This window comes from Staurois parvus, unplaced genomic scaffold (genome assembly GCF_062004578.1).
Source record: "Staurois parvus isolate SC_StPar_1 unplaced genomic scaffold, SC_StPar_1.0 ptg000601l, whole genome shotgun sequence".
Taxonomy (NCBI): domain Eukaryota; kingdom Metazoa; phylum Chordata; class Amphibia; order Anura; family Ranidae; genus Staurois; species Staurois parvus.
This window is the reverse complement of record NW_028318397.1, coordinates 1,407,441-1,433,310: the sequence shown is the minus strand read 5'-3', so window position 1 is coordinate 1,433,310 and position 25,870 is coordinate 1,407,441. Positions and strand designations below refer to the sequence as shown.

General features: G+C 40.1%; 1 protein-coding gene across 2 annotated transcripts in view; it reads right to left on the bottom strand.

Annotated features, from left to right (window-relative positions):
* The window catches only part of SLC40A1 (solute carrier family 40 member 1), a 99,412-nt gene that overhangs the window by 27,733 nt on the left and 45,809 nt on the right, over positions 1-25,870 (bottom strand). For both annotated transcript variants that reach the window (XM_089692702.1, XM_089692701.1), the window contains exons 4-7: positions 22,256-22,371; positions 20,829-20,955; positions 6,684-6,926; positions 2,949-3,614 (exon numbers count right to left, since the gene is read on the bottom strand). In XM_089692702.1, the coding sequence (XP_089548828.1) occupies positions 2,949-3,614; positions 6,684-6,926; positions 20,829-20,955; positions 22,256-22,371 (1,152 nt within the window). The remainder of the gene's footprint in view (positions 1-2,948; positions 3,615-6,683; positions 6,927-20,828; positions 20,956-22,255; positions 22,372-25,870) is intronic.

Below are 25,870 nucleotides of genomic sequence, written 5' to 3'. Positions count from 1 at the left end.
CTTGTTCAAATATCCAGGTCTTGTCTCCAGATAAGACAGACTGAACTCAACTCGTAGTCATTCTGCACTTGCTCAGTTTAGTGTGTATTGCTAGAGAGGTTTTTTTTGTCTTGGGAGAGTGCATGTGATCAGCGCAGGGCCAATCAGCACTGTCCAGACAGAGGTCAGGGGTTCTGCATCCTCCTAGAGCAGAAAGAAAACTCCTCCTACAAGCTGTAACCAGTGCTTTGCTGAACACTGATCGAAGTCACAAGACTGCTCTAACTGCTGATGAAAAAAAGGTATTTAGCAGTTTATATTTACTAACATAATTGCATTTCCATGTTCTGTGTACTGTGGGAGACCTGATATAGTGAATGCATGGCCCTGGGTTTAGTAACACTTTAAGCCAATGTATTAAAGCAGAGGTCTCCAAACTGCGGCCCATGGGCCGAATGGGGCCCTTTGTCTGCCACTCCCACTGATACCAAGATGTGGCGCTAGTCCTCCCACTGACATCAATGATAGGGCACTATTCCTCCCAGTGACACCAATGCTGGGGCACTATTCCTCCCACTTACACCAATGATGGGGCACTATTCCTCCCACATGACACCAATGATGGGGCACTATTCCTCCACTGATACCAATGATGGGGCACTATTCCTCCCACTGACACCAGTGATGGGTCACTAATCCTCCCGCTGACACCAGTGATGGGTCACTAATCCTCCCGCTGACACCAATGATGGGGAACTATTCCTCCAGCTGATACCAATGATGGGACACTATTCCTCCCACTGATACCAATGATAGGGCACTATTCCTCCCACTGACACCAATGATGGGACACTATTCCTCCCACTAATACCAATGATGGGGCACTATTCCTACCAATGATGTGGCACTATTCCTCCCACTAACAACAGTGATGGGGCACTATTCCACCTAGTGATACCAATGATGGGGCACTATTCCTCCCACTAACAACAGTGATGGAGCACTATTCCACCTAGTGATACCAATGATGGGGCACTATTCCTCCCACTAACAACAGTGATGGGGCACTATTCCACCTAGTGATACCAATGATGGGGCACTATTCCACTGACACCAATGATGGGGTACTATTCCTCCCACTGACACCAATGATGGGGCACTATTCCTCCCACTGACACCAATGATGGGACACTATTCCTCCCACTGACAACAATGATTGGGGCACTATTCTTCCCAGTGATACCAATGATGAGGCACTATTTCTCCCACTGACACCAATGATAGGGCACTATTCCTCCCAGTGATACCAATGATGCGGCACTATTCTTCCTACTAACACCAATTATGGGACACTATTCCTCCCAATAACAAAAACAATAATGGGGCACTATATCTTCCAATAATATCAATCATGGGGCACTATTCCTTCTCCAATCCTGAGACATTGTTTACTCCCACTGACACTGGGGCATTTTTTTATTCCCACTGGCCACGCAGGCCCCCCTAAAGTCTGAAGAACAGTATACTGGCCCTTTGTTAAGAAAGTTTGGAGACCCCTGTATTAAAGTGTTTTCTCAAAACAGAGGTGTTATTTTCCATATGGAAAATGTGTCACAATATTTGGCAGTGCCTTGAAAAGTGTCTAAAATCATTCACATAAATCTGCCTATGTTTTCTACTGTGAACCACATGTGAATTGCATTCCTTTGAAAATCACATGTGATTCTGTGCAGTGTGATTTGAGCCCATTCATTTTGAATAGCTCAAATCGCACCGCATCTGCATAAAAAACATGCAGGCAGCTTTTCTTTTTTTTTTTATTCTCACTGGAACCGGATAGCATGAGTGTTTATAGCCATGTGATTCAGTTCAGGCAAATGCACTGCGTTTGCAACCTACGTTTGGGGCATCGTAAACTTCCTATAGACACCCGTAGCAGATCGCAGAACACAGTGCGATTTCTATGAGGTATGGGAAACACACAGGAATTGCTAAGTTTCCTGTGCTGCATCAGCGTGAACTGGGGCTCATACCCTTTTTACAGTCTCAGACACATGACACACTGCGGTTGATTTACTAAAACTGGAGAGTGCAAAATCTGGTGCAGCTCTGCACAGAAACCAATCAACTTTCAGGTTTTTTTTTGTCAAAGCTTAATTGAACAATTTGATGTTAGAAGCTGATTGGCTACCATGCACAGCTGCACCATATTTTGCACTCTCCAGTTTTATTAAATTAACCCCTCTGTCTCTCTCGAAACTGTGGAATAAGTGAACCTATTTGTATATTAACTCCCAAGATATCAGATAACAAATGCAAGCCCCATGGAACCCTTTTCTAATCATCTATCAATGATAAAGTCGAAAAGCATCCTGGGTAAAGAAAAACCTATTGAAAGTGGCAATAATATGGCACAAGCACCCAAAAGTACTATAAATACCCTCTAAAAGGACAAAACAAAAGAAAACAATGTTTCTCTGGTATTGCACCCTGGAGGTTATATGCACCCTTTTCCCAGCAACATCAATAGAGTATTTGCTTGAGACGTAACAGACAAGTAAACATATCTATTGACAATATCCACCCTCTAAGCCTTTCTAGTAGAAGGTCCATAACCTGCTATCAGGTATATATATGGACCTAACTGTATAATGTATTTAAGACAGAGATACCCTTAGAACTCCTAGAACCCTTAACAAAATTTAGTTGGACTTCCACCCAAAGACCCAAAGACTTTTCCAATACATTAGTAAGACTATTAGGGCATATCCTCGCCTAAAAATTAAACTAACAAGGTTGACAACCAGCACAAAACTACCAGAATTCTTAAGAACAGTAAACTGAGTGCAATAACCCATTCAATTTAATGGTAACTATATCCAGAGGATTATTTTAGTGACATTGCAAATCACAACCAGTCAAATGTTTGTTAATATCCAAAATCATAAGTATATTTCATTTCTACTTACCAACTCTGGCAGCAATAACACCAGCAAAGAGTAGACCAACTGAAAGCAAAGGAATGGGGTTCTCTTCAGGTCCACTAGTAGTTGAGTTGGATCTAATCAGCAGATTGGGCATATCAGTTGTAAAGTAATCAATAGAAACACCAGCTGGAGAAACTGTAGGCAGAGATTCTCCCTCAAGGAAGCGAGTGCCGATGTCTTCAAATGGAGACACAGAAAGATCCAGAGGACTTCCAGGCATGAAGACAGATACAATACAAAGAACAAGGCTGCTTAGCTGGGCTATTCCTGAAATGAATCCAGTACGAACTAGGCCACATTTTTTTCTGAGCCAGGTGAAAGCAACAGTTCCCATGATTCCAGAAATTGCAGATGCTCCCATGAGAAGGCTGAGAACAAAACCACTCAGTCCCTGGGTATAAGCATAACCCGTAGTGATGCAGTCAAATCCAAGGACTGTCATGTAGAGGAAAGCAAGACCCATTCCAGCCCAGAAGACAGACTGGTTGTAATAAGCAATCCATCCATTTTTGAAGGTGATAAATGGCTCACGCATTCTGTCACCACAACTAGGCTCTTTAGGAATTTCAGCGGTGACAATTGCTTTATCTGTCACAAGGCAAATATGTTCAGCTGGTTTTTCATTGTTGTTTGAGTTAGCATCTATAACTGAAAAAACATTGTCAAAATATTACATTTATATAAAATACTTTTACTAAACAGAAAAAGAAGACTACAGCAAACAAAAGTATAGAACTACATATGTTAAAAGCGTATGTTAAAAACGTATATTAAACTAAATATGTAAAAAATGTAAAAAAAGTACCAGGATTTCCCACTTCCCTTACAAATGGGCTTCCTCTTCTCTTGAATACTTAGGCATTCGCTTGACCCCCGCTTGACTCCCTGTTTGCTGCAAATTATTATCCATTGCTTAGCTCTCTATCTTCTCTTATGCATTCTTGGCAATGTCTTGGATAGGACGGGTTAATTTGGTGAAAATGACCATCCTGCCGAAATTGTTAAATTATTTTCGCACCCTCCCAGTGCGGGTTGCCCCTCATTTTCTTTGGTTGCTCCAGGCGAAGATTATGCTTTTTATCTGGACCGGTAAGCACCCCAGAGTCTCCAGAAATACACTCTTTGCTCATAGACTCCAGGGTGGTCTTGGGGTGCCTAATGTAACTAAGTATTATCAGGTGAGCTAGATTGCCCCGCTGTCTATGTTGCACGCTTCCTCTGACGTTCCTTTCTGGGTCCTGCTGGAACTACCTAATTGTGCCCCTATTGCAACGTTGACGCTTCTATGGCTTCCCCCTGCCCTGCGCCCTATGGCACTGAGTCCGATGTTGCTCCATGGCTTACAAGTGTGGGACTCGGTACATTACTCCAGTGGCCTGATGTCACCTTTTCTGCCTTTGCTCCCAATTATTAACAACCCTCTTTTCCCACTGGGTTTAGATCACCCAAGGATGTTTTCTTGGCGGGTGACTAATGGTTTTTCGCAGGTGCGACACTTTTTAATTTTTCAGTCCTTCCCCACTTGGAATTCTCTTCGGGAGTCTCGGGATGTCCCCCCGGCGGAATTTTTTCGATACCTTCAATTGCGGCACTGGCTGCTCTCTCTGCGGGGCACTTCTAATTTCCCATACCAGAAATCTGCCTTTGAACAGCTTTGCCAGCAGCGTCCGGGCACCCCGGGCCTTATATCCCTTCTTTATGCAGCTCTGAACAGACGCTCGTCGCAAACTTCTCTTTCATATGTTGTTCAGTGGGAGCGCGACCTGGGAGTGGCTGTGGATCCGGAGGACTGGAATAAGGCCTGGTCACTCATAGCTAAATGCTCATTTAATACGACCATGCTGAAGGCAGCCTATAAGGTATTGTTTCATTAGTATTGGGTTCCGGCTCGTTTGGCCCAGGCTAACCCTGCCTGTAGTGATCAATGCTTTCGGGGTTGTGGCCATCGTGGAGATGTATTGCATATCTGGTGGTCATGCCCGAGACTGTTTCGTTTTTGGTCTCGTGTGTTTGGCCTCCTTTTCACCTTGTTCCATCTCTCCATACGCCGGGATGCTCGGTATGCCTTGCTTCATTGCCCCAGAAGTTGGCTTCCTATTTGTTTTTATCGGCCACTAGAACAATTGCTCAGCCCTTGCCTTCAATCCATTCTACTTTCCCTTACATTCCTTACTCCTTTCTTCCTTCCTTCTCTTTTTCCTTCCCTCCTTCCCTCCATCCCCTTTGTTCCTTCCTTCATTCTTCTTGTTCTTTTTTTCTTTCCTTCCTTCCTTCTATTTAAACCTTAACACTTTCCTACATCTTTCCTTAACTGAGTATTTCTCAGATGCAGATATAAACTTTGAACATCAAAAAAGTGTACCCAGCTGACCTTGCCAAAAGTCAGATCAGCAAAAAAAAAAACAAAAAACACAAAACAAAAAAAATATAAATATATATATATATATATATATATATATATATATATATATATATATATATTTTGATTGGCTATTTACTGGTTACATTATTTGTTTACACTGATATTTCCTTCACTGAACAAGCCCACATGTGATCATAACTGTTTTTTATCCAGTGCATTCAAGAACAAATATGTGGAAAATCACTGAACAAACCCACATGTGATCATAACTGTTTTTATCCAGTGCATTCAAGAACAGATATTTGGAAAATCAGATAAATCATATTTACTTACCAGCATCTGTCCCCCGCCTTTAAGTGTGAGAACTCAGAGATCACATGACTGCTGATCACTGAGTTCTCACAGCTGCTTTGAGCAGAGAGCAGTGTCTGTCACCCACCGCTGTCTGCTCTGCCCCCCCCCCATTGATTCATTAATTGGCTAGATGGTGCGTAGGGACACGCACCCTCGTCCGGCATAGATTTAATGTAATATCAAGCTTGTAGTAGGCTTGAATGAAAGAGATTAGAATTTTCTAAATAAATTTGAGTCATTGAGGTAACTGAAGCACTGAAGTAAAAGGAGCATAATCGACAAACAGACAATCACTGTGAGCAGGTAAACCTATGACAAACCAACTTAGGTTGTAAGCTCTTTGAGGGCAGGGGTGATGCGATTGTACAATATATATGTAAAGTGCTGCATAAATGGTGCTGTATAAGTACCTGTACTAAATAAATTAAATAAGTGACAAAGAGCAAAAAGTTCTTGCTCCACTGTGTATGTGCAGCTGCACTGCAGGGAATGTCCCAGACACTGCTGATTAGCCCAAAAATTACAGCTTACTTTCAGGCTTGGCTGAATCCAAGTTTGGAAGAAACCCAAGCTCATCACTAATTGCCACTAAGCATTAAGCACAACAGACACCTAATGTAGCATAGTAACAAAGGTTGAGGTGACTGTAGTGGGAATAAGCTTGTGTATGTTGAGGTGCCTGCTGATTTGTCTTCTGTTCCAGTAATTACAGAATACACCTTCCTCACAAGCAGTTCTGTAGATGATCTCAGATTAGAGATATTCATAAAGCTGAGAATAATTATTTCTGTTCAAAATGCATTTCATATAGCTATCTGTTAAATGAACCAAATGGTAGAAAAATTAGGGATAGCAGTGTAGCAGTGTGGCAGTGTGGGGATGGGGGGGACGGGGGGCATGATGGGGTTTAACACATCATCTGAAAACCAATTTTGGACAGAAAAAAAACTGATTCGGACTATTCCCAAAGTTTACCGTTTCACCGCTTTCCTTTACAATACCTTTTATGTTCAGCTGCTTCAGTTCTTGGTCATCAGCTTTCTTGCCACCTTTGATAGCCAAGGCTGGTGTCTTTTGGTAAACCTTCCACAGTAGCAGGTATTCTACACACATTGACATCAGGTTCCATCCAGCAATGAAGCCACAGCCCATTACAGGAGAACCAAAGGTCATAATCTGTCCAACAGCCATTGGAGCCAGTATATTTGTAAGCTGGTCTATACGTCTCACTGTTGCATTCATATCTGTAATAAAACATGATACATGTGATTGTATGGAAGTATGTAAGAAGTATGCATAAACAATAGCTGGCTATAATCATAAAACAACATGGTCAAAGACTACTTTATCTTGAAGTATAAAAATGTAATTCTAAATAAAGTAAATTTAGTTCTAAGCTGTGTGTAACACAAAGTGTGAAACAATGTAGAAAACACTCATAAATTTATTGAGTAATGGAACTGTATCATTATAAATTCAAATCCAATGACTCAAACAAAGAATGGAAAAATCTTTCAGTTAAGACGGTAAGCTCTAACAAGAGTTAAAGTGGTTCTAAAGCCAAAACGTTTTTTACCCTAATGCATTCCCTTTTACTGCTCTCTGTGCTCCTCCTTCCCTGTGTAAGGGAGGAGACTGCAGAGAAGAGATCCAGCACTGTACACGGCTGCATCTCTTCCCTCTCTTCCTCTTCACACAGGACTTGAGCAACAGCAGGAGCCATTGGATCCTGCTGCTGTCAATCAATTGCAGTGAGGAAGAAGTGGGGAGGCGGGGCTATGTCCCGTAGTGTGTCTATGGAGTGTGGCTCCATAGATACACAGAGCTCGGGAGCAAGCACACACTGTGTGCCCCCATAGCAAGTGGCTTGCTATAAAGGCATAGAAAGAAGCGGAGGAGCCAAGATCACGGGGGGATCAGAAGAGGAGAATTGGGGCCTCTCTGTGCACAGAGCAGGTGAGTATAACATGTTTATTATTTACATTTTTTTTAAAAATTGCCTTTAGTGTCACTTTAAGATTAGGAAGTATTCTATTGAAATATAATGATAGAAGAGCGCCTGATTGCTGCATGACTATATTGATAGGGGTCAGCAATAAATTAGAACAAGAGGTGAGAGCAATACATACGAATGGAAATTATACGTTCATACAATCATACGTTCATACCAACAGTGAAGGGAGAAATTTCACAACAGCACAAACTCCAAATCTTGGATGTATTCTTTCTGTGTAAAATTACCAAAAATGCACAAACAGGCATTAAAACTGAAGTTTAGGTATGGCAATTATTACATAGTTACATTGGTCTACCTTGAATCAATGCAAGCATTTACAGTGCTCAGCATAAATACACCCCAACAGATTTGTCAGAAAAACCTTTACTTTACTTTCAGAATCAACATTTCCAATGGGTTACTATCCTACAAAATACTCTCACAAATGCTGGCCATTGATTGCAAACAAATTTTGATAATTTGCACACACAAAAAAGTATTTTTCCTAACAATTTTTGGAATGGATGGCTTCAAAACTGTATGGTGTCGCAAAGGTGAGGAGCACAAAGAATAATGCATGGTGCCTACAGAGAAACATGGTGGTGGCAGTGTCTGTCTGTGGGGCTGCATGAATGCTGCTGGTGTCTAGGAGCTGCATTTCATTGATGGTATCATGAATTCACAGATGTACTGCTCTACATTTAAAGAGAAGATGCTACCATCACTCCGTGCCCTTGGTCGTTGTGCACTTTTCCAACATGACAATGATCCAAAACACATCTAAGACCACTGTTGCATTTCTGAAGAAGAACAGGGTGAAAGTGATTCAGTGGCCAAGTATGTCTCCTGATCTGAACCCAATCAAACACCTATGGGGAATTCTGAAAAGTCAAGTTGAGCATCACTCTCCATCCAGAATCCAGGCTCTAAAAGAGGTCGTTCTTGAAAAATGGAAAAAGATAGATTTTGCAATATGTCACCAACTTGTTCATTTCATGCTGTCCTTACAAATAATGGAGGTCATACAAAATACTAGATATAGTAGTTTTTGTTGTGGAGTGTATTCAATTTTGCATCAACTAATTTGAGTAAAACTGAAGAGTTTGTAATCAAAGTTATATTATTAACTGCTTCCCATCCGCCCTATAGCAGTAATACAGCTACAAGGCGGCACGGGTGCATAAAATCACGTATATATACGTGATTTAGCATTTCCGGGCCCTACCCCCGCCACTATTCGTTGCCTCGACTGTCAACCACCAGGTTCCAGCCGGTGATTAGTCGCCGGCACCTGGCAATCGGGGAGCATTACCGACGGAGGAGAGAACTGTAAGAAAATAATACAGTTCTCTCCCCTGTCAGCTCCTGCACACTGCTATGCATGGCTTTGCATAGCAGAGTCATGCAAAGCAGTGTGCTTATAGTGAAGAACACACACACAGCACACAGTAAAACAGCACTCAGTTAACCATTTGATCGCCCCTCATGTTAACCCCTTCCTGCCCAGTGCCATTAGTACAGTGTCAGTGCATTTTATTAGCACTGATCACTTTATTGGTGTCACTGGGGATGTCAGTGACACCAAGTTAGTTCCCCCCCAAATGTTAGAATGCCCGCCGCAGTCCCGCTATAAGTCGCTGATCACCGTCATTACTAGTAAAAATAAAAATATTTATAAATATGAAATATTTATAGCCGTTTGTAAACGCTATAAATTTCATGTAAACTGATTACTGTAATTTACATGTATTGGGATTTTTTTTTTAGCAAAGACATGTAGCAGAATAAATTTTGGCCTACATTTATGATGAAATTAGAATTTTTAAATTTGTTCACTGGGCAAGTTTAATAGCAAAAAGTCAAAAATATTGTTTTGTTTTCTCAAAATTGGCGGCCTTTTTTTTTATAGCGCAAAAAATAAAAAACGCACAGGCAATACCACCGAAAGAAAGCTCTATTTGTGGGGAAAAAAAATGTTATTTGGGTGCAGCGCTGCATGACTGCACAATTGTCACTTAAAATATCACCGCGCCATAACGCAACAAATGGCCTGGTCAGGAAGGGGGTTAAATCCTCTGGAGGGCAAGTGGTTAATCTTACTTCATGTAATGGGCTAAAGAAATGTTCTATAAAACTCAGTTTTGTAAAAACTTTGGAAATTGTTCTTGTGTTCCTTGCGCTATTGAATAAAATCTTACTTTTCAAAAGGGCTGATTACTGTATGTACCATATCTGTGGGATCCTCGTGGAAGGTGGAAATCACTTTAGTAGATACCACTACTACAGTGATTGCCACTAGGTCCTGTGCAGAGAGGTTCCCCTGCTGCATTGTGAACAAAGGAGATCACACAATTGCAAAGCATTCTCTGATTGGGTGAGGTATAGCAGTAGAACGGTGACTTCAGAACAGTTGCAGTCTACTTAATAGCATTAGTAGCTCAGGGACAAGAAAATGCAAATGAAATCTTGGAATGTGGAAAAAGGCAGAGAAATAAATGTGATCTCACTACAGTATTGTTTCCAATAAATTACTTATAAGGCCACATTTTATAACAGGAAGGTAAGTGATTTAGGGAAGGTTAACGTAATAAAAACTGAAAAAAATCATAAGACAAAATAGTACATTTAGTGAACTTTTTACCCACTTTTTCTGGCACTTTTTGCAACAATCAGGATTTGTTTTGCTAAAAATGACTAAGAACCCCCACACATTATATATTATTTTTTTAAAGCAGGGGCCCTAAAGAATAAATTGGTGGGTTTTACAATTTTTTATGTCACATGGTACTTGAGCAGCAATTTTTCAAACGCAATATTTTGGGGAAAAATAAACTTTTTTGAGTCTGAATGCAAAAAAACCCAATACATAACCTAATTGTTTGCAAAATATAAAAGATTATGTTATGCTGAGTAAATAAATACAAAACTTGTCATGCTTTAAAATTGTGTGTGCTCTTGCAATGGTGACAGACAATGTAAATTTTACTATCTATAGACAATGCTTCAAAAGCCTTTACAGGTTACCACTTTAGATTTACAGAGGAGGTCTACAGTAGTGCCCATGATCTGACATTCGCGTTGATACCTCACATGTGTGGAACAAGTGTTGTTTGCATGCGGGACCAACGTGTGTGCCTTTGAGATTGAGATTAGACCACAAAAGATAGCATGACCAACCCCCAAAAATTCTTCAATATATTAATAGAAAGAAGGTCCAGTCCGAGCATGTAGACCCTTTAAAAAATAATCTAGAGTGGGTGACTGGGGACAAAGAGAAGGTAAATTTATTTAATACCTTCTTCAGCTCTGTGTATACAAAGGAGCATGGAGGATCTCTTGTCCATAATGGGCATGGTATTGACACACCTCCAGATGATCCACATTGGTGTAAGGCCAATGTGGTGACAATATTTAAAAAGGGGTCAAAATCTTTACCAAGTAATTATAGGCCTGTTAGTTTAACTTCTATAGTTGGGAAGATACTGGAGAGTTTAATAAAAGAGCACATAGATAATATTTTAAGCAACAGAGAGCATGGATTCATGAAAGACAGAAGTTGTCAAACAAATCGGATTTATTTTTATGAGGAAGTGAGCAAAACCTTGGACAGAGGGGTGGCAGTGGATGTGGTATACTTGGATTTTGCAAAAGCGTTTGACACAGTTCCCCACACATGGTTAATGTGTAAGGTAAAGTCTACAGGCCTGGAAAAATCTGTATGTAAATGGATAGAAAACTGGCTAAAAGATCGTATTCAGTGAGTAGTGGTTAATGATTCATACTCTGCATGGTTTAGGGCAGGGGTGGGCAACTGTGGCCCTCCAGCTGTTGTAGAACTACAAGTCCCATGAGGCATTGCAAAACTGACAGTTACAAGCCTGACTCCCAAAGGCAGAGGCATGATGGGACTTGTAGTTCACCAACAGCTGGAGTGCCACAGTTGCCCACCCCTGGTCTAGGGTTGTCAGTGGTGTACCCCAAGGTTCAGTGTTGGGACCCTTACTTTTTAATATATTTATAAATGATATAGGGTCTGCGATTAAAAATCCCATTTCAGTCTTTGCAGATGACCCCAAGCTGTGCAGTGGAATAACGTCCTTACAGGATGTCTTCAATTTACAAGCTGACCTCAATGCACTGTTTAATTGGGTAACTATGTGGCAAATGAGGTTTAATGTTGATAAATGTAAAGTTATGCACTTGAGGGCTAAGAATATACATGCATCATACATACTAGGGGGGTACAACTGGGGGAATCAATGATGGAGAAGGATCTGGGGGTTCTAGTAGATCACAAGCTTAATAATGGCATGCAATGCAAACTGTGGTTTCTAAAGCGAGCAAAATCCTCTCTTGTATTAAAAGAGGTATAGACTCCAGAGAGAGATATATCATATTACCCCTGTACAAATCATTAGTAATACCTCATCTGGAATATGCAGTTCAGTTTTGGGCGCAAATTCACAAAAAGGATATCGGGGAACTGGAGAAAGTACAGAGAAGGGCAACCAAACTGAAAAGAGGCATGGAGGAGTTCAGCTATGAGGAAAGCTTAGAGGAACTGAAAGGTTTCTTCACAGTGAGAGCTGTGAAAATGTGGAATAGACTCCCACAAGAGTTGGTTCTGGCCAGCTCAGTGGATTGCTTTAAAAAAGGCCTGGATTGTTTCTTAGATACACAGAATATAACTAGATACTAACATTTACAGGTAAAGTTGATCCAGGGAATATCCGATTGCCTTTCGGGGGATCAGGAAGGAATTTTTTTACCTGCAGGAGCAAATTGGATCATGCTTTGCTGGGCTTTTTTGCCTTCCTCTGGATCAACTGTGGGTGTAGGATTATAACTTTTTTTTATGGTTGAACTGGATGGACTTTTGTCTTTTTTTCAGCCAGAGTAACTATGTAACACTAACATCGGTGCTATTGAATGCTTTTATTTTTTTTAAATTACACTGATTGTTTCTGAGTCAACCGGAAGTGATGTCAGGTAATCGCTTACAGTTTACTATTAAACAGAGCCATTCAAAGCCGATCCAGTCTTTGTTAGGCTCTGTGATTAGCCAGCAACAGGAAAACATGCAATTTTTATAAACAAAAACATCCAATGTCAGTTTAAAGTTTTGCCAATTTTACTTTTTATCACCGGGAGTTTTCAACAAACAAGAAAAATCAGCTGGTTGTAGGAAAACTGCATCAGTTAAAAAAAAAAAAAAAAAAAAAAAGAAGTAGTAAAGGCAAAGTACACCTTCACTCACATTTTACACAATCCTAACCCACCCCTTCCCTTTTACACATTTCTATTTTTTTGTTTTTGGTAAAAAGTATCTTTTTCAGCAGATACTTACTCCCACTTCCTCATTCTGTGCCTAGGTGAGGATGACAGTGACTTGGTCCATCCTCAATAGCCACCCACAGCACTAGTAGCTGCTGACTTTTACTTTTTGAAACCAGGGTAAAGTTCTTCTTTATTTATACAATGTAGAAAGAAACTGCACTGCGGAAAGTACACTCGCCAGCCACTTTATTAGGTACACCTTGCTAGTGCCAAGAAAATCTCCCCCACACCATTACACCACCACCAGCCTGAACCATTGATACAAGGCAGGATGGATCCATGCTTTTATGTTGTTTACGCCAAATTCTGACCCTTCCATCTGAATGTCGCAGCTGAAACTGAGACTCATCAGACCAAGCAACATTGTTTCACTCTTCTATTGTCCAATTTTGGTGAGCCTGTGTGAATTGTAGCCTCCATTTCCTGTTCTTAGCTGATTGGCACCCGGTGTGATCTTCTGCTGCTGTAGCTCATCTGCTTCAAGGTTTGACGTGTTGTGCATTCAGAGATGGTATTTTGCATACCTTAGTTGTAATGAGTGGTTATTTGAGGTACTGTTGCCTTTCTATCATCTGGAACCAGTCTGCCCATTCTCCTCTGACCTCTGACATCAACAAGGCATTTTCCTCTACACAACTTCTACTCACTGGATATTTTCTCTTTTTCGGACCATTCTCTGTAAACCCTAGAGATGGTTGTGCGTGAAAATCCCAGTAGATCAGCAGTTTTTTAAATATTCAGACCAGCCTGTCTGACACTAACAACCATGCCAGCTTCAAAGTCACTTAAATCCCCTTTCTTCTCTTTTCTGATGCTCGGTTTGAACTTCAGAAAGTCATCTTCACTACGTCTAGATGGCTGAATCCATTGAGTTGCTGCCATGTGATTGGCTGATTAGCAATTTGTGTTACCAAGCAATTGAACGGGTGTACCTAATAAAGTGGCCAGTGAGTGTACAGAGGCTGCCATCTGAAAATGTTAGTTAACTTGGTGGATCTGGCTTCAATAATTAATGGGTCACTGACCTCAAACAAGCATGCATGCAGTAAAGTTAGAAATCCTGTAACGATAATCTGGGTCAGTGACTAAGAAAGTATTAAATCCAATGAACCAGCATGAGATCCAGGCAGAAAGCATCTTCAATGAAACAAATGACTGAATTCTTTTTTTTTTTTTTTTTACAACAAATGGTAACCACATTATAAATGACTAAACAATGGGAAAACACATTTAAAATTGCTCTCCTGATGGTACATGATCCCTGACTGTAATCTCATTTAGCTTCCAATGTGTCCCCAATGTGTTTTCAGGGCTGTAGAGAGCAGGGCACCCTATTCCACATCTGGTGGACTTGACCCAAGGTGATACGCTTTTGGACGCAGGTGTATGCTATGATCAGGGCTGTACTGAATGTAACCTTAGTTAGTAACCTGTGGGAGGCTGTATTGCACAAATGTATTTGACCTTGACCAGGAACTAAAGGAGACTGGAGGGCTTTGTGTTCCCGGTAGCCTGTCATTGGCCAAAGCTTGGCAGAAGCAATTTCTCAGCCTCGCTGAAGTTAAACAGCGGCATATGGGGACTATGTTGCACGAGAAGCTCACTTCCATTTTGAACAACACCCATGCTAAATTAAAGGTCTGGGATCTGTGGATCACACATAATGACAGCCTTAATCTTGACAGCACCCTGCTCTCGGCTTGATGGGCCCTTCTTAGCCCTTCAACACGCAAATATGGATGAATCCTGCAGGAATTTCTCTTCTACTATCCCCTTGTTCCTATTTTTTCTCCCTCCACCCCCTCTTCTTTTATTTCTACACTTTTCTGCTGTCTTCTCTACTCTACAGCCTCCATGCCTCCTCCTTTGCCCCCCTGGTTTGACCAATGGTATTTAGGTCACTTCTCTCCATTTGTTGGAGACTGCATTTGGCATTCATGAGGAGCAGGTCCTGTACAGAACGGCTGTTATTTTGTTATTGAAAAACTTGCAATTTCGCTAAATCATATCCTCATGGTGTTGTTATGATACTTACCTCCATGTCTCACTCATTCTATGTAAACAATTGGCCTACTTGCTCACCCTTTGACTAAGTTTGTATATTTTGTACAATTATTTTGAGCTGTATAAAATATTTTGCCTTCCTCTGGATCAACTGTGGGTATAGGATTATAACTTTTTTTTTTATGGTTGAACTGGATGGACTTTTGTATTTTTCAGACTAACTATGTAACTATGGTATGTAAACTATTAGGATGCTGCCATTGAGTGGTAAAAAAAATTAAGAAAATGCCCCATGAGGCAAAATTTGGCACAGTTGGTGGGGTTTTAGTATTGACTTAATTTGCATCACATCTACTAGTTTGTGGGGGGAGACATTTTAATGGATGTGACTTTTTCCACACAGCTATGTATTCGATCAGCTATTTCCTTTCCTCTATTGAGCTCCACCTAAACTTTCTGCCAGTTCAGAATTCTTGGCTGATGTCTAGATCATGTGCAGTTGTTTTCAACTGCAGGAAAGATTAAAAAAAAGCAACTTGGAAATCATCTACAGTAGATGTACATACATAATTGCCCCGAGTCATCTGCAGGATGAAAGGAAATGTTGGATATGCTCTTCTTTACAAAACATTAAACTGCAAGCCTTCTTGTTGCTACACTTTAGCATAGTATTTTGTATATACACTGCTCAAAAAAATTAAAGGAACACTTTTTAATTAGAGTATAGCATCAAGTCAATTAAACTCCTGGGATATTGATCTGGTCAGTTAAGTAGCAGAGGAGGTTCTTAATCAGTTTCAGCTGCTTTGGTGTTAATGAAATTAACAACAGGTGCACTAGATGGGCAACAATGAGATGACACCAAAACAGGAATGGTTTTACAGGTGGAGGCCACTGTATCTGCTCCTTTGTGCAAGGAGGAACAGGATGAGCACTGCCAGAGCCCTACAAAATGATCTCCAGCAGGCCACTGGTGTGAATGTCTCTGACCAAACAATCAGAAACAGACTTCATGAAGGTGACCTGATGACCCGACGTCCTCTAGTGGGCCCTGTGCTCACTGCCCAGCACCATAGACCTGGTTTGGCATTTGCCATTGAACACCAGAATTGGCAGGTCCGCCCCTGTGCTTTTCACAGATGAGAGCAGCAAACTAATAAGGCTATCCCCATTTTCTCTCTTCCTGTGAGCTGGTGTAACTGCATTGCAGTCTGATTGGCTGACCTTCCTTCTCCCAGTCTGCAGTGCAGAGAAATACAAGAGGCTGATATGACAATAGACTAGAGCATTCATGATAGTTATCTGAAAAATATATTTAATTATTTAAGGACTCAAGCACATGGACAATTTGAGGCTTAAGACATACTCTAGCATGAAATCCAATCCTTTTGTTTCAACCCAGGGAGCCACATGTGGTGCGTACAACCAGCCATAGAATTGAATGACTGTTCACGGACTTATTTGAATTTACACTGTTGCTTCTGTCCATGGCCAGAAATGCATGTGTGTGTGCATGACGCATCTCCCCAAGGCAGAATTTGCATGATTGGGGAACATGTTCTAGGAGCATGTGTATATTTATGCCAATACACAAAAGCATCAGCATACAGCCATTCACATCTATGGCCGGCTATACACACCACCTGTGGCTTCACATCAGGTATTTATGCTAGAGCATATTAGGTCTCAAACCAACAGTGTGCATGAGGCCTTAAAGCGGTTCTATAGGCTCTTTTTTTTTTTTTTAAATAATATGGATGTTATACTTACCCGCTCTGTGCACTGGTATTGCACAGAGCAGCCCCGAACATCCTCTTCTGGGGTTCCCCACTGGCACTCTCGGCTCCTCCTCTTCTGTGTCTGCCCCATAGCAAGCCACTTACGATGAAGACAGATGTGTGGGCTCACTCCAGAGGCATGCTGTGTGTGTCTATAGAAACACACAATGTGGCGTGACCCCATCCTCCCCATGATTTGACTGACAGCAGTAGGAGCCAATGGCTCTCGATGCTCTCAGCCAAGCTGGGAACAGCAGGCACTGTGCTGGATCAATACAGGATTCAGGTAAGTATTTAGGGAAGGGGGGGAACAGTAACTGGAAGATTTCTTTTTACCTTAATGCATAAAATTAAGGTAAAAAACATTTGCCTTTACAGCCACTTTAATAAACACCTAATTGGTTATTTTGGTGATTTTTTTATTTACATCTAACCACCACTGCTGTCTCAAGAAAGTATAGGCTACACAAATAATTTTAGAGTTGAAAACAACTGACAATACCTGATACACTAGTTTTACTTTATTACTTAATTATACAGCTTCACATATTTAAAGTGGAACTTCACTCTCTATCAACATTGACTATTTTATATCCTTATGCAGCTAGCATTATAAAAAAGGGTTTTTTTTACATTTCTTTAGGCACTTCCTGGCCTTCAGGCTTAAGCACATGATGTCATACATCCCAGAAGTCTTCAGGAGAGGAGGATGGTTTTTTCAGGCTAAGCACAACCTCCTGCCAGCATACCTGAGCTAAGGGCATTTTCCAGGAAGTAAATGCTACATGAATCATTTTCCCTTATTCAAGATGGCCACAGCCAGAAATGCTAGATGGTGTTTCTCAAAGTGATTTCTCAGCAAAATAAAGTATGGAGATATGGATGGATGGATGGATGGGGGAGTTTGCTTTGAATATTAAAAATGAATTAAACTGCATTTTAGGTTTGCAGTTAGTTCTACATTATTTACCCTGCATTTTTGCAGTGGGAAAGTTTATAAAATGTATTTTTAAATTAATGTGTGCAACAGTAATAAATTATGCAACACTTTATGGAGTACACAAAATCATTCAGATCAGTTCCTTCCTTAAAGGAGTTTACAATTTAAAGTGGACCTGACCTGAAGTTAAGACTTGCTATGTTACAGGGAACAGCTAAAAACGTTAATTGTGCATAAACCGTACACTGAAAGTTTTACCTTTTGTCTGGAATTCCTCCTGAAAACTAGCAGTGCACTTCTTGATACTGTATGTGACCGTGCCTAGGCATTCCTGTACCTATAGCCTTAGAGTTGTATATCGGCAGGCGCTGCTGCCTCTGACTGCTGATGCCAGGAGATTTGAAATGGGATATGGTGATGTCATTACTGTGCTGCTCACTGTTCTCTTTGCTTGAGGCTCTGACATGAGGAAGCATAGCCCTGCCTCTACCAAGGTGGCCACATCACTTCCAGAGTTCAGCTATTATTATTATTGTTATTATTATTATTAATAACAATATAAAGCATTTATATAGTGCCAACAGCTTGCATAGTGCGTTACAATACAATGGGAGACAGTACAGTTACAATACAAGATAAGATAATTAGGAGGGCCTGTCTCTTTGTTCCTCTTTAATGCACCTAATGATATAAAAAGCACATACATTTCCAAATTGGGTGGAAGCAGAACAATTTGCTAGCATGTTTTCAATTTTCAGGAGGAAGCCCACATATACGCATGGAAAAGTCTGTTAAGGTTGATACTGGTAATTAAAGCCCAGACCTCAGCTTTAATTGCAATGAAGCTAACCATTCAATCAGTATACTTCCCTCCTTCCAAAAGGATTACTGATTTCCGGAGAGGTTCCATGAACGCAATGGGATTTCAGCCTCCTACACTTACCAGATCCTAACCCAAATATTTAATCTAGGAATGTAAAAATGTTATTAAATGTTATCCATTCTGCATGGCAGTGATGGAAGAGGGATGCATATAGCGACAGTGCAGACATTGTGTTTGCTCCTAGCTTGGCTAACCTCTGATACACCTTGCCTGGCTACACAGACTGCTGATCCTAACAAGTGTGTCATATATAGGAACTGTATTAAAATCCTATGATTTTTGAACTCCATATGCACGTCTACTGTTCAGTGCATGTCAAGGGAGTTCTCAATGCAGAGTGATGATTGTTCCCTGTTACCCTCTGTCAGCCAACATCAACAGGGTATTTGTCAATTTTGAAGTGGCCACCACCTCTAATACTGCTTCACAGTTCCTCTGAAACTGTTTGTATGATGCAACAATGCATCTTGTAACATCCTGTCTCCTTGTATGTCCACCTTTAGAATTTACACATGTTCTATCATTAGATTATAGGAGGTTTTGTGTGGCACAAGCTCCCTCTCATACTCTCATGTGTGCAGGAGAGACTACAGTGCTTGAGCCAGTGAACTAACCTGAGTGCATTTTCAAAATTTAAGATTCAAAGTAATATAGGGTTACCAAGCTGCAACTATAATGTTTTTTAAATTATAGGTTGAGTCAAAGAGGTTTTTGGGATGGGTAACCAGCTGACTTTTGCCAAAGTGCAAAATCACCAGTTCAATGGTGAGTGACAGCCCACTGACTACAAATGACAGCACAGACATGTATAGGAAGCTATGGAGCGGGGGCAGAGGCAATCACCCACATAAGTTTGTGGGATGAGGAGGCAAAGAGACTTGGCACTAGTTGTAAATGTTTACTTCTAAAAGAAAATACAATTTTATTACTCAAAATTTACTAGTGCTAGTAAATGTCAAAGAGTACCCAAATGTTGGAAAGATTGCAGTAAATAAAGCCTTGGTTTTAGGATGCTAAAAAGGCAATTCTGCAAAAAAACACAGAGCATGAAAACAAACCCAGGGAATTCTTCAATTGTAAAGCAATAAAGCTTCAAAAAATTGTGTTTTGACTGTGAAACGGTAAATCATTTGGTGTGGACTCAAGTTGTAAAACAGTAGATGTGGTTTCCTAAATAGAATCATGCCACCAGTTTGGGCAACTTTCTGCAGCGGCTCTCATGTATGTCCCTGACACCTAAGATGTATAAGAATACATATAGTAGCTGTATTTTTTTTTTATTATACAGTCATGTTATTTGTCTTTGTCTGGGTTTTCTGAAATTTTGGTAAATGTGTCATCTTTGGTTCCAGTACAGTAACTATTTTCTTATTTGGGTGTTCAGATTAAAAAGTTAAAGAACCCTGCTGCAGTTAATTAGCTGCCTTGGCACTTATTTGTAGAATGCCAAGATGAAGTTAAAGCCACTCAGCAATTACAAAATATCACAGTCAGTGTAAAAACCTTTAAAAAGGCTTTACACGAGTGACCTTTGGGGGAATCCAGGAGGAAAACGATCTGGGGGTCCTAGGAAATCATAGGTTCAGCAATAGCATTCAATGCCAAGTTGCAGCAAGCAAAGCTAGGAGACTATTAGAATGCATTAAAAATGATATTTACTCAAGAGATAAGAATATAATTCTACCACTTTACAAAACTCTGGTTCGGCCACATCTAGAGTATGCTGTCCAGTTCTGGTCACCAGTCCTCAGGAAGGAAGTGCTGGAAATGGAGAGAGTTCACAGAAGGGTAACAAAGCTAATAAGGGGACTGAGGACCTCAGATATAAGGAATGACTACAAGCATTAAACCTATTCTCCCCGGAGAAGAGATGCTTAAGAGCAGATGTGACTGTGATTTACAAATATCTCAATGGTGATTCTAACAGGGAGAAAACTATTCAGTCTCAGGTTGCTTAAGAGGATACATGGCCACTCAATGAACCTGGAAGAGAAGCAGTTTACCTTAAACTGTGTAAGGGGTTCTTCACTATCAGATCAATAAGGATGTGGAACTCCCTTCCCTGACCGTGATGTCAGCAGGGAGTATTGATAGCTTCTAAAAACTCTTACATGGGCATCTTAACGAGCACAATATACAGGGATATGGAAAATGGTATTGACATCAACTAATTATCATCATTATTGCACCATCAAAACAAAAAAATACCTGCCAACTTGCTTCTGTCTTCTCCAGCAACAACAACAATCCAGTCCCTCTGGATGGTAATGCCCATAGCTGTGCTGGCCAGATTTGCAATATTTGCAATTGTGATGACAAGGATATAGCACAGTGTCTACAGTCACAAAAGAAAAAAAATTAACTTAATATATAATTCACCTATGAAGCCATAGTTAGCACTTACATTCTGCTTTAAATATAAAGTGGGAAATTTTTTTTTCACGAAAACAGTTTATTTTACAACAGTCAATCCATAAAACATAGCGAGGCTCATTTACTATAGGAGGTGAGAATCTTCCCTTCAATTATTCAATCCAAAAAGCTGCTTCTGTTTATTTATCTATTCTACACATGACTGGATATTCATAGTCAACACAGCTACAAATCATTAAACACTAAGTGTAGCTAGCACAAGGGATATAACTTAGTCAATAGGATGTGTCCCTTGTGCTGATCTCTCTTCTGCTAGTAGAAATCTTCCTTCATCCATGCCCTTCCCCAACCCCCCCTGTAATCATCCAGCATGCTGGGGGTTAATACAACTATGGGGCAGTCACAGGTTCTCTTCAAGAAACTCCTACTACAACCATTGTTTCCACCTAGCTGCTCCATTCATAGAAGCCATACTACAGCTTCTATGATTTGAGAGTGATCTATGAATGGAGGATGGGTGGATGATTGATAGCTCCACCCCCCTCTATTCATAGATACTCTTTCATTAACTGCTGGAAGACTACAGCAGCAGGGGTTAATACAACCAAAGGGCTGTCAGGGGGCAGAGTTATAAATCAACTGCATGTTATGCATTCATAGGTCGCTCTCTAGTCATAGAAGCGGTAGTATGGCTCCTTAGTTGTATTAGCCCCTGCTGCACCAGACAAATACAGCAAAGGGGGTGAGGGCAAGAGGAATCAGGACAATGCACAAATTCTACTGATGGTAAATTATGTCTCTTTTGCTGATTTTATTTCTTTTTTTATTTTAGCTACACTTAGGCTTTAAGTTTAGATTCTGAACTCCTTTGGTAAATCAGCCTCATTGTCTCTGAAGTGGGGAAATAATGAGAGAATTGCCAATGTTAGCACAGTATATACAGTACTGCCTTGCAATGTCCTGTGTACAAAATAACCTACGTGCAAATTCAATAAAAGGAACCCATTAAAGCCCAAAGCACTTTTGCACAAAACTAATTGGTCTTAAATTTATCAGACATTTATTTAATATGCAGAGCCAGTATAAACGCCTCTTCCATGGGCAGCAGGTAGTACCCGATGCCATCTGTGTGAGAGCAGAGGTCTCTCTGCCATGGTCTGGTATTGCTCCTACTGAATCACACCTAAAGAGCTAAAATCAGCCAAGAAAATTAGCATATTAAGATGCATTATAAAATAATATAAAGAATATTAAACACCAACCAACAGCCATCCATGATACATTGACAACAGTTCATTCTTGTACAAGAAGACCACCATCAGGATGATGCCGCAGATAATAACAGAGACATTCTGCACAATCAGTGAAGTCTGTGCCACTATAAAAGACAGAGAGAAGGCAGACTGAATCTCTAATAGTATTAACCATTTTTATTACTAATCTTACAAAAACACATTAGTCAGAATTAAATAATATTAGGTTAGGCACTTTCTTCATATTTATTTTCTTTTAAGATAACCAATGACAGCTAGGTTAACGCAACAATCTGAATGTTCAGACTTAAAGTGTTACTAAACCCATAACAGTAAAATTAGTCTGTATATGCAGTAAAGCATACTAAGGGGTTAATCCTCTGCATTGTGTAAAAATGCTGTTTGATCCTGACTTTTCTGATCCTCCCCTTCTTACACTGTCTCCTGATAAGACATATCGTGTGGAGACACTCTGCACATGCTCAGTTTGGTGTGTGTTGCTAGAGAGGTATTTTTTTTACTTGGGAGAGTGCATGTGATCAGCACAGAACCAATCAGCACTGTCCAGAAAGAGGTCAGGGGTTCTGCATCCTCCTAGAGCAGAAAGAAAACTCCTACAAGGTTTAACCAGTGCTCTGCTGATCACTGATAGAAGTCACAAGACGGCTCTAACTGCTGATGAGAAAAATGTATTTAGCAGATTACATTTACTAAAATAATTGCATTTCCATGTTCTGTGTACTGTGGGAGACCAGATATAATGAATGCAGAGTCCTGGGTTTAGTAACACTTTAAAATTACTATACGTGTAAGCTAACTTAGATTGATTGTCTACTGCAGATTTTACCAACAATAATCACCATCTGTCTGTGATAAGAAGAATATTGGGGAACTGGAGAAAGTGCAGAGAAGGGCAACCAAACTGATAAGAGGCATGGAGGAAAGATTAAAGGAACTGAATATATTCTCTCTTGAGAAGAGGAGATTAAGGGGGGATATGATCAACATGTATAAATACATCAGTGGTTCATATAGTGAACTCGGTGTAGAGTTATTCACCTTGAGGTCATCACAGAGAACCACAAGGGAGCACTCTTTATGTCTGGTGGAAAAAAAATTTAATCTCCAAATACGGAAAGGTTTCTTCACAGTAAGAGCTGTAAAAATGTGGAATAGACTCCCTCAAGAGCTGGTTCTGGCCAGCTCAGTAGATTGCTTTAAAAAAAGGCCTGAATTCTTCCTACATACACATAATATAACTGGATACTAACCATTATGTCTGGTGGAAAAGAAATTTAATCTCCAAATATGGAAAGGTTTCTTCACAGTAAGAGCTGTAAAAATGTGGAATGGACTCCCTCAAGAGTTGGTTCTGGCCCGCTCAGTAGATTGCTTTAAAAAAGGCCTGAATTCTTCCTACATGCACATAATATAACTGGATACTAACCTTTATAGGTAAAGTTGATCCAGGGAATATCCGTTTGCCTCTCAGGGGATCAGGAAGGAATTTTTTCCCCTACAGGAGCAAATTGGATCATGCTTTGCTGGGCTTTTTTCCTCCCTCTGGATCAACTGCGGTTGTAGGAATATAACTTTTCTTTTATTTTTATGGTTGAACTAGATGGATTTTTGTCTTTTTTCAGCCAGACTAACTATGTAACACCAACATCGGTGTTATTGAATGTTTCTATTTTTTTTAAATGACACTGATTGTTTGTGAGTCAACCGGAAGTGATGTCAGGTATGGATCTTGCATGGTGCACCAGACCTAGGGAGACTGACAGTTGTTTTGTGTTTCTTCCATTTGTGAATGATTGCACCAACTGTTGTCACCTTCTCACCAAGCTGCTTGGCGATCGTTTTGTAGCCCAGTCCAGCCTTGTGTAGGTCTACAATCTTGTCCCTGACATCCTTGGACAGTTCTTTGGTCTTTGCCATGGTGGAGAGTTTGGAATCTGATTGTTTGATTGCTCCTGTGGACAGGTGTCTTTTATACGGGTAACAAAATGAGATTACCAGCACTCCCTTTAAGAGACTGCTTCTAATCTCAGCTTGTTACCTGTATGAAAGACGCCTGGTAGCCAGAAATCCTGCTGAATGATAGGGAATCAAATACTTATTTCCCTCATGAACATGCAAATCAGTGCATAATCAGACATGCATTTCTTTTGAATTTTTTGTTGCTATTCTGTCTCTCAGTGTTACAATACACCTACCATTCGATTTTTAGATTGATCATTTCTTTGTGAGTGGGCAAACATTCAAAATCAGCAGGGGATCAAATACTTAATTCCTTCACTGTATATATACATATACACAGTGCTCAGCTCAAATGAGTACACCCCTTTTGTGGTACAATAATTTTTATACATTTTTTTCCATTTTTCTTGTTTAAAAAAATAACAAGGTACAAACATTTAGAAGATAAGGTCCCTCGCAGGGGACTAATTGGCAGATATACAATACAATCAGAGATACTTAAACAGATTAGTCTTCAACAAAAGAGTGCCCTAACTAGAGCAAAATGAGTAAAATACCCAGCAGAGGTAAATCGTGGCAGAGGGCCACAGGGAAGTAGGGGTGGGGGAGGGAGGATGGCATAGCATAAGATCAAGGAGGAGAGAAGTACAGTTTAGAAAAAGCAGTTAAGAAAGGATAAGAGATAAGAGAACCTGAGGGTAAGGACCCCCCTTATGAACCCAAGCTGTAAGACTACCAAGGGTTCCAATTTTCAGGAACCGAGAATGAGAATCATTAACCACTTCAATACTGAGCACTTTTACCCCCTTCCTGCCCAGACCAATTTTCAGGTTTCAGAGCTCTCACACTTTGAATGACAATTGCGTGGTCATGCAACACTGTACCCAAACTAAAATTTTATAACTTTGTTCACACAACTAGAGCTTTCTTTTGGTGGTATTTAATCACCACTGGGGTTTTTATTTTTTGCTAAATTAACAAAAAAAAACTTGAAAAGTTTGAAAAAAAAAAAACACGTTTCTTTGTTTCTGTTATAAAAGTTTGCAAATAAATAATTGTTTTTCATAATTTTAGGCCAAGATGTATTCTACTACATGTCTTTGGTGAAAATAACCCAAATCAGTGTTTATTATTTAGTCTGTAGGAAAGTTATAGAGTTCATAAACTATGGTATATATCTGAAAATTGATCAATCCTGAAGTACTGACGGCCAATCTAATTTCTTGAGGCCCAAAAATGTCAGAACAGTACAGATATCCCCCAAATGACCCATTTTTGCAAAGTAGACAGTCCGACATATTTCATAAGAGGATTGGTGAGTTTTTTGAAGTTGTAATTTTTTTGTCATCATTTTTTGGAAAATGAAGAAATTAAAAAAATTATTTTCACAATTTTTTTTTACATACTGTCACCAGTGCAGTACAACATCATCATATAACTAGAGTGGTGGTGATCAGGGACACTGACTGGTGACAGTATGAAAGACAAATTGATAATGTTTTTCAATTTTTCTTTATTTTTTTATTACATTTTTTCTCTTTTTTTAAGATTTTTTTGCATATTACACTATGACCAAAGTAGTATAATGTTACCATAGTAAGTTTTTTTTTTTACACAATTTGATTGCTTGTAGCTAAGAATTTC